General features: G+C 35.3%; 1 protein-coding gene across 1 annotated transcript in view; it reads right to left on the reverse strand.

Annotated features, from left to right (window-relative positions):
- Positions 1-9,839, reverse strand: part of LOC125046913 (titin-like) — a 34,423-nt gene extending 24,584 nt beyond the window's left edge. Inside the window, exons 1-3 of the mRNA XM_047644919.1 lie at positions 9,143-9,839; positions 1,693-1,944; positions 1,263-1,406 (exon numbers count right to left, since the gene is read on the reverse strand). Coding sequence (XP_047500875.1) covers positions 1,263-1,406; positions 1,693-1,928 — 380 coding nt within the window. The 5' untranslated portion in view covers positions 1,929-1,944; positions 9,143-9,839. The remainder of the gene's footprint in view (positions 1-1,262; positions 1,407-1,692; positions 1,945-9,142) is intronic.
- Positions 9,840-10,000: the final 161 nt, after the last annotated feature.

The following is a 10,000-nucleotide window of genomic DNA, read 5'->3' on the forward strand; positions in this document are numbered from 1 at the left end:
GCAGCTCTTGATCCACTTAGCAATGAGGCAAAGCCCTTGGGCCTAGAGGTGTCCTGAACCATGACCAATATTCAGGACTTTGAGGCCCTGTTAGGGGAACCTATTCAGTCAATCCATGCTTGCAGTGAGGACACTGAAGTCACAGAGAACTTTGCATACCTTGGTAGCATTGTCCATAACTCTGGGCTGTCAGACCAAGAAGTCAGTAGACAGATTGTTCAGGACTTTCGAAACCTGTTAGGGGAACCCATTTAGTTGATCCATCCATATCAGTCGATAGTTCAGTCTACCTAGTGCCTTGGAGTCTCATTTGATGCTTTTTGTAACAAGTCTCTTCACCAGATCATAGAGTACAGTTTGCAGGACCATGTGTCTAACCAACGGCTACACCATGAGACTGACATGGGACCTGTTACTTGCATAATCCGGGATCGCAAACTCAGGCTATATGGGCACCTTGCTCGTTTCCCTGTGGATGACCCTGCCCATCAGGTTGTCTCTCTGCAAGACAATCCTGGGTGGAAAGGCTCATGGGATGACCTAGGAGGTCATGGCTTGGGCAGCTCAACAAGACCTGTCATGAGGTACAGATGGGCTGAGAGTCTGCCTGAAGACTTGCCATGAGGGACCCTCATGGCTGGAAGCAAAGCGTGGATGTGGCCATGTACCCCTGTCGGCATTAGCCCCTTAACCCTTTCCTGACGGGACACGCCTATAGGCGTCAAAATAAACTACTCAAAATGTGGCGTGCAGCTGTACACCGCAGCGGCGCGCCAAAGCACTCCAAGGCAGTGATTCGGCTTGATGTACCGAACTCACGTGCTCAAAGTCGGCGCGTTGCCGTGGTTCGCCGGAGCGGAGAGTTTTTTTTTGTAGTTTTCTACACCTGTCACCAAAGGGTTAATGATGATGATATATTATTATTTATATACATATTTATATATATATTTATATATATATATATATATAAATATAAATATAAATATATATATATATATACATTTATATTTATATGTTTATATATATATATATGTTTTTATATATATATATATCTATTCATATATATATATTTTTATATATATATATTTATATATATATATGAATATATATATATATATATATATATATATATTTATATATATATATTTATATATATATATGAATATATATATATATATATTATATATATATATATATTTATATATATATATATATTATACTGCTAATTCTATCATTAGCAACAGTATTACAAAATTCCCCACCTGCTGGATGCCTCTGAAGCCTCATCACTGCCTTTAGGTGTGTTGGAGCCATTGATGCGCGGATAGCTGCTGAGCCCATTCTCTCCCCCATCATGACACACCTTCACTGTTGTCAGCCCCTGGCTCAGCTCATATTCATCGTAGCTACATGTAAAAGAGGTAAAGTAAATTTTGACTGTTGTTGTTCCTAGTACTTACTAACTCTTTGTTCTATATTTCTTATTCTTTATTTTTTATTTATCTATTTATTTACAACTGAAGGAACTATTATCTGTAAATATCTAAATCCAATATCAATTTATAGTTTAAATCAAATTTGATGACATCCTAACATCATCCAACAACAATCCATAGAACCAAAAATTGTCACCATCATCACAAACTCACTACAAAGTAACATAAAAACTTAAATCTTTAATCCCGTACTTACCCATCATCTTTTTTGGCGCACACACAGAACGCCAGGAACACAAAGAGCACAAGTGTGAAGCCAACAGTGATAAGCACAGCCCAGGCTTGTACTACATCCAGTGCCACAGTTAAAGCAGGGCCATCAAGGGGGGGGCCACCTGGTTCGCTTCCTAGGACGTCCAGAAGCGAGGAATGGTGAGGGGTATAGGATCCCCCCAGGGCCCACGCTGGCCCCCTTGTTCCTACACCCACCATCACACTTGGGTTTGGTCTGTGGGAGGGAGATATAAGAGTGAATGGTAAGGTATATATTGAAGATCCAAGTATTACCTTTCGTGATGTGGGTGCTAAAAGATAAACTGTTCTTACTGTTGCAGAGTGGCTGATATGATACGTGTTGGATAGCAGCAGGTATGATTCTCCCTACTTCTGCAGCCAGGTTATTATTCAATTAATTTAAGCCACTCACAATTAGTAAAAAATTCAGCAAAATTTGGTAAGGTGAGGACACATAAGCAAGTGTTGCTCCAAATCTAGATAACTGTCTTGCTTATGGCAGGGTGCACAAGTTATCATCCCTGCAAACAGGAAACAGATTCATGATGTAATCTGGCATTACCTGGTATCTGGGATTTTTCACCATGACATGATAGAACGTCTCATTGTGAAGGGGTTATAACACTGATACCTTTGCAAGTAGTGCTATCTTTTAAGGTGTGTATTAGGCTTACTTGAGAAGCACCATACCCAGGAATGACTCTTGTAGGCCCAGCCCACACAAACACTCATAAGCAGTAACAAGACTCTTTGCCTCCTCTTTGCTATGCTATAAGGTCTTATTCTACATAAACTGTTTTGCCATTTTCTGAGGTCTATGTCTATCAATCGTTATGCTGCATCAAGATTTTAATAGACTGTTTTTGTTGAGCAGATTCCATATTATCTCTGTAAGTAGTCTACAACTACAAATAAGAAACAATGTGTTATTTGTGTTATTTCTAAAACATTTTTTTTAATATTCAATTTCTCTGCACCGCCAATCAAGTCGGGCAGGATTAGGTTACTAATAATGTCTTAGCTGGAGCCAGCACTTTTCCTGGCATGGCTCACAGATGGTATACTACACTCTCATTTACCTGTAGAAATAATGCAAGAGCTCCTTCCTAAAGGTCCATTGTGTCTAATCTCCCTCCAAAACCTTTTTACACTTTAATGATATGGTCCCATCAACCCCGCCCTCAGCCCTACATTCCCATCAGCTGCCTTTCAGAAAAAAAATTATGACAGGACATCCCTGTTGCTTGGATATATGTGTGTGTGTGTGTGTGTGTGTATATATATATATATATATATATATATATATATATATATATATATATATATATATATATATATATGTATATATATGTATATATATGTATATATATGTATATATATGTATATATATGTATATATATGTATAAATATATATATAAATATATGTATAAATATATACATAAATATATGTATATATATGTATATATATATATATATATATATATGTATATGTGTATATATGTGTATATATATGTATATATACATCTATAAATGTATGTGTATATATACATTTATATACATTTATAAATATATTTATAAATGTATATATACATATATACACATATATATACATATATACATATATATACACATATATACATATATACATATATATACACATATATACATATATACATATATATATATATATATATATATATATGTGTGTATATATATATATATATATATATATATATATATATATATATATATATGCATGCAATGTGGTGGTAATAGTAATTAAACATCTATACCTTCTTTATAACTCACAAATGCATAATAAGAGAGATGAGTCAGTAAATAATTACCACCAATTCATAAAATATATACCTTGTCACTTCAAAAATTAACAAATTCTTCTTTATATATCTCCAATTTCACTAAAGTTATAAAGCATTACTGAGGAAATAGCTTCTCTTTAATTGAGACGCTAAGCTAAAGTTGAAATTGCGCAGATCGTTTTTTTAGTGTACAATGAAGAAAGAATTACATTTCATTCTTCATAAACCAATAAAAATAGATGAGTATTCTTTGTTTCCTAATCTACACTTTTTTACACCATACCATGACAAAATTCTAGAGTGCACACAATGTACGCATACACTTATCAGTCATTCAAACACAAAAAGTACTGAAAAGTTCTCAATCCCTGAAGTTCAGTCATTAACATAAACAAGTTTCTCATCTGTGGTATTCACTTTAGACTGATTTATGGTATATTAAAGGGACAAATTCTTGGTATGTAACCATGACACAAATCCTGCACAAAAACAAAAAAATCCAGTTTTGGCAGGTAAATTGCAAAATTATTTTTACCCTTTAAATATTATTCACTTGCCAATTTGGTTATACCTTAAATGCTTGATAAACTACTGTAATAGTTTTCCACAAAATATTTTCCACTGGCATTACATTGAATGTAATCCATAAACTAAACTACATAATGTAAGACCAGATAAAATTACTTCCAGATTATTATCAATCCAACTAATTCCATATAAACTAAAAACCAGAACACTGAAGGAACACTTCATTAAAAATATCAAGGTCATTGTCACAAGAGACTGCCTAAAACCTGTCTGCTTCCCTCCCTAAGTACAGCTTTTCCCTTTAAAGACCCTTTGCCATAGGGTATTCCATACCTTCCTATGCATGAAACTGTCCTTTGGCAAAGAAAAAAAACATTCCTACACTAACTGTAATGGAACTTTCTACTGGTGGCTTGATCCCTGACCTTATCTTATCAGTGACCTTTCCCTGCCACTCTTCCTGCAAATGTGGGATGTGGCTCTTTTTTCTGTTTCAGGACAATAGCTGGCTTACTGATTTCATACTTATTTGAAGATGAATGACACTTATTTTCTCTCTTTTCATATACAGCTACTCATACTTTCTTTCTTTTTCTTTTCATGTTTTACTATCTTTCCCTTATAATTTTATCTTCTTTCCTCTTCTATTTTCAGACCAGCAAGCCTAGATAACAGAACCCAAAGAATCACTGAAACTAGCAGATACAATAAAACACAATAAGTATCAATACAAAACAGTGAGTGTGGACTTCTGAGGGCAAAGTGTATTAGGACCCAGGATACCGAAGTGGAACCTTCATGGGTGTTTATGCATCTGTATAAATATTTGTGTATTGAGGCAAGTGTGTATTCTATTCTTAACTCCTTCCGTGATCTGTGTGAGTCACTGTTCTACATCACATACCAACTGCTTTGCAACCCATTATAAAAAGTTTCTTTGTTTCACTCTAAGCTTCAGGTTCTTGGTTTCTCCCTTTTTATTATACTTTGCAGTGGTATAATGACACATCACTCTGAGGTAAACTCTACAGTACATAACTGTATCCTTAACACAGCTTTTTTTTTTAGTTAGGCCTATATACCCTATTGTCATTTCTGAAACCTTCCTTGATTTGGCTACAGATACCAACATTTTAAAATGGAAATATGCTAAACTTTTTCCAGTCATTACAATCCATAAATTAAGAAGTAAAATGTGCAAAAATTACTTGCCATCTTTAAAGACATACCATAGGAAAAAAATATATTCACCAACTTTTTGCAAAATTTTGTCTGACCGTATGATTACTCACTTTAAACAGAATCGAGCATCAATTGAGTTTCTGCCGATATCTTTTATCAACAGTAATATATCCCTGAATAAAACTGAAAACTGCAACTGATTTTCAATAAGCAAATTATTTACAATCAAATCATAATGTGATAGTCTAACTATAAATTTACACACACATGATGTCTCAATATATTAACAATAAACTGTTTTTCCATGGCTTCACAAAATGAAAGAACTGTCAGTATCAAAACACTTTTTTTTTATTTACACAGTCTTACATTGTCTACATTAATCAACATCCATTCCTAAATTTTCTTTTTTTGATGAAATGGAGAGGAAAATACAACTTTTTCCTCTGGCAAAGCTAAAAATAATTTCATAAGTGATTCTTAGTTACTGATTTGCTTCACTTTCCTAAATAATAGCAAGTAAGGACACCGATATAAGTTACGGTGAGTCTTTGTCTTTGTAAATTATATTACTAAAATATGTCAAAGGAAGGGTTGGGGGGGGGGGGGGGATGTGAGGTGGGCACTGCATTATCCAATCCTCTAAGTCATTCTTATAACAATTCAAAGATTTACATGCATTTCAATTCACAAATAAATCATTTGTTTCCATTGAACAGGAAAAGAGTTCATACATCTTCATGAATATTTATACATTTCTCAATATCTGCATAAAAAAAAAAATCATGAATGTTAAAAAAAAAACGAGAATCTCAGCATAAAAGCATCTTTACATTTCATGATTTTTCCAAGACATTCATATGACAGATTTATATCTAGCAACAAATTTAATAATTACAGATATCCACAAATGAACTTTACCATTATTAAGCAAAAAAGTTTATATGCTAATCACAGAAAGGTCAATGTGGAAATATAGTGACACTTCCTGTAACTATTTAAGGAAAAGGTTTAATCAGCTGGAGAAGCACAGAGTGCCGTCACACACACAATGTCACCCAATATTGCAGGAATTAATTTTCTATATATGGAGCACTTGTAATATGGAATAGTAGATTTCTAATCATAACTAAAATAATAAATGCCTTTTCTGCTGTCAACATGAGTAAGATCTATATAGGATTAGCATAATGTTTTGTGAAAAAAAAATTATATTATAAAGCTTTGCAGAAAATCTATGGGATAATGAAGATTGATCAAGTTCTACCTTATCAAAATATGAAGATAAAAAAAGACTATTTTACCTGTGTTCCTTGACATTTCAACTTCCAAAACATATCATATAGAGACAATACCTTCTTAAAGAAAAAAGATAACTAAAGTGACATAAAATACCAATATAGTCTGTGAAACTATGCATCAAATGACATTACACTAGACATTAGACTAGCATAAACACATCAGAATACACACTAAACCACAACCTATAATACAAGGAATAAGATATACTTAGTAATATTAAGAAAATAACAACCAAATGAATATCTAACATGTTGGACCAAGTACCATTCTATAAAGTATTAATGACTTAATGATAACTCTCTTACCCTGTGGAATACACAAGTACCATTTTGGATCTCATCCATGGTGTCAGGGGCACAACTTGCGCATCCAAAGGAGCAAAAGAAAATAGGTAAAATAGAAGTCATTATTTCTGACCACTAATATTTGTTGTAGCTAAAAGAAGTAAGATTTGTGCTTACAGCTTGTCTGTCTCTATTCGGTTGTGCCTCTAACCTGTCCTTTTAATTCACTTGTTATGTCAAATTAATAGCTTAATGGCCCTACTTTAGTTTCCTATGTTGCATGGTGTTCTCTTAAGACTCAGGCAACTGGTGATGGTTTTGCCATGACACCTAAGGTTATAATTAAATATTTACATTACTAGTTATTTCATAATTAAAGTTTACAGAAGTTACATGTTAAAAAAAAAAAAAAAAAAAAAAACATATGCAAGAGTGGAGCAAACTTTTTAGCAACAATAGCCACATTGTTTGAGACTTAGTGTGTTAAAGTACTGTGTTAGCATAACTTGGCTGAACTTTCTGCTGAATCCTTTTTGCCATATTACAGAATATATAGTTGTAATATCCCACTCAAGTGGCTTCAAAACAAATTTGAAATAGATGAGGCTCACCAGGAAATTTAAAAAGGGGCCCTGTATTGTACAGATTTTTCATAATGGTTTATATATACATAAATATTAGATAAATGATCAGGATATCTTATACAGGCTCTATTGCCCTTTGGCAGTGGTTCTTAACCTTTTTACTACCACGCCCCCTTGAGGAATTTGGCCTTCCCTCCACGCCCCCTTTGTATCTATGAATAAAATTCCCTCCCAGATTTTAAGGTTATAAATAACTTTTCAGTCCTTTTACTGAGTATGAATTATTATTAGCTTCTCTTTATTTGACCATGCTCTCATTAAGAGAATAACATGGATAATTAAGATAAATTTCTGTTTTTATCTCCCAGGTTCAAAAAATAATCATATAATCTTTCAGTTCTTAGATTGTATACTCTTTCATTTCTTAGATTACATAATCTTCCAGTTCTTATATTGTCCTGTATACAAAAAGAGGACATTTATTAGCATAATGAAAAAAACAACTAAGATAAGCCACATGAGAAGCAAAACAACAAAAATTTTAAAAAAAGCAAAAGCTAAGCCTTACAAGTCTTTACAATACACCTTGAGTGACTCAAGCCTTTGGCACTCCGGCAAATGAACACCCTCTACTACCTATATTTTGGCAGGATTGAACTTGCAGACCACCCAGTAAATCTTTTAAGTACGGACACATTCCACATCACAAAATCAATTCCACAATCTAACCCCTCCCCACAATAAACATTGTTTTCACTATCAGTACGCATGGCAAAATAGAGCTGAAGCTTAAGAGCACAGAGTAGACTCATTATATGTGTGGTGCTTTCTGCAATCTTTTTCCTTAATTTGTATCATTACATTTGTGTCTGCAGTTTATTTCTTGTACCAACAACAAACTTTCAGTCCCCTAAAAGAAAATCAGCTTCAATTTGCCATTGCTTAGTAAATATTAACTGGCCACCGTAATGACCTGCCATCAAATAAAGAACCAAATGTTGCCAAATGTTAATCTTTCTTACAGTACCAGAAGAGTAAAGGCCACAGCAACTGTGGCCGTTAGTATCAGGCAAATGCAGTCCCAGTCCAAAAATTATGAAGAAATACCTACTGATCAACAATTATCACAGTAAATGTATACTAGACACTCTAGCTGAGAGCAGCAAACCACCAGGGGGGTACACCCCCGTGCCCCTTCCTTAATTATCACTTCATGCCAACTCACAAAAAACGGACATTCAGAAATTAGGCTGTGTGAGGGTGTTGTAGACACAAGTCACCTAATGGTGATATGCAGTGGTTATTTTGATCATTTCGCAATAAATTTGATACCACAGCAGCCGTAACTGTGTTGTTGATGACTATTTCTTATGCTCTCTTTGCATTAAGCAACTTTATAACCAATAGAATGGATAGTATTAGATGGAAAGGAAAAATAACGTTACAAGCAAAACTTGATTCTAAAAGACACAGTGGGTATCCTAGGAAAATTTCCTGACAAGACCTAAGCCTTGCAAGAGCATACAGGTGCCATAAAACCCAAACTCAAAACACCTTATCAGTTCTCTAAAGTCCTTCCATCAAAAAAATCTTAGTAATCGCCTACTAATCCTATCTTCATAACAAAAAAGGATATTTTGTAACCAAACCCAAATTTTCTCTTCGAATTACAGAACTTTTAAGAGAAATAAGAAAACCCTTTTTTGACTCACCTTTCATCCTGACACCAAAGTGGAAGTAAAATCCGAAGAAGTCACCCGGAAGCACACTTATGCTTTACTTTTCCTCTCTTTTCCTTTATCTCTCTCTCCACTTCACTTAAAAAATAATATTCCTAGATCAGGTCACGCCCTTGGGTCAGTCACTCCCTTCCTTCCACAGTCCATCGCGATATCGGAAGAGAAATACAAGTTCACATCACACCATTTGGCCCCTTTCGGCACGAGGAGAGGAGCTTATCTCTCTTTCCCCCTCCTCCACGCTTCTACCCTAATTCCCCTTCGCTTTCGGTCCTTAGCAGCAGGCACACGGGTTGCACGAGGTCATAAACGGGGTCATAGGAGCGGGCAACTTTCATCGGACGGCCGCCATGTTTGTTATGGTACGAGGACGCTGTCTGCTCTCGGCCGCCGGGGTTGCCGGGCCGTAGGGGCGCCGCTCCAGCTCCTTTCGTTCTTTTCGGATTTGTTACAGACACATTGACACAACCACAAAAGGTCACCCCCTGGGAAAAAATCCCCCCTATGACCTTTCACAGAAGTCGGACACGTGTTTGGTAATCAGCAAGGTAGCTGAAGAAGGGGTTTGGGGTGTGCGAATAAGGGTTTGGGGTTGTGTGTGTGCGGCTTTCGACTTCCGGTTGAGTGAAGGGTTGTGGGACTGAGGGTTGGCGAGCTGGAGGTTCCTCTTCCTCGGCCACCGCGCCCCACCCCTTTACACATCTCAGAAAACGGGAATCGATCAATAACTTTGTCACTTGTAGACTGCAATTTTCAACACCTTCGTTTGCATTAGTTCAATATTCAATCTTATAAGTAGGGAATAAATTAAGAGCAACTAATTGTCAGGTA

The sequence above is a fragment of the Penaeus chinensis genome, chromosome 4 (assembly GCF_019202785.1).
Source record: "Penaeus chinensis breed Huanghai No. 1 chromosome 4, ASM1920278v2, whole genome shotgun sequence".
Classification (NCBI taxonomy): domain Eukaryota; kingdom Metazoa; phylum Arthropoda; class Malacostraca; order Decapoda; family Penaeidae; genus Penaeus; species Penaeus chinensis.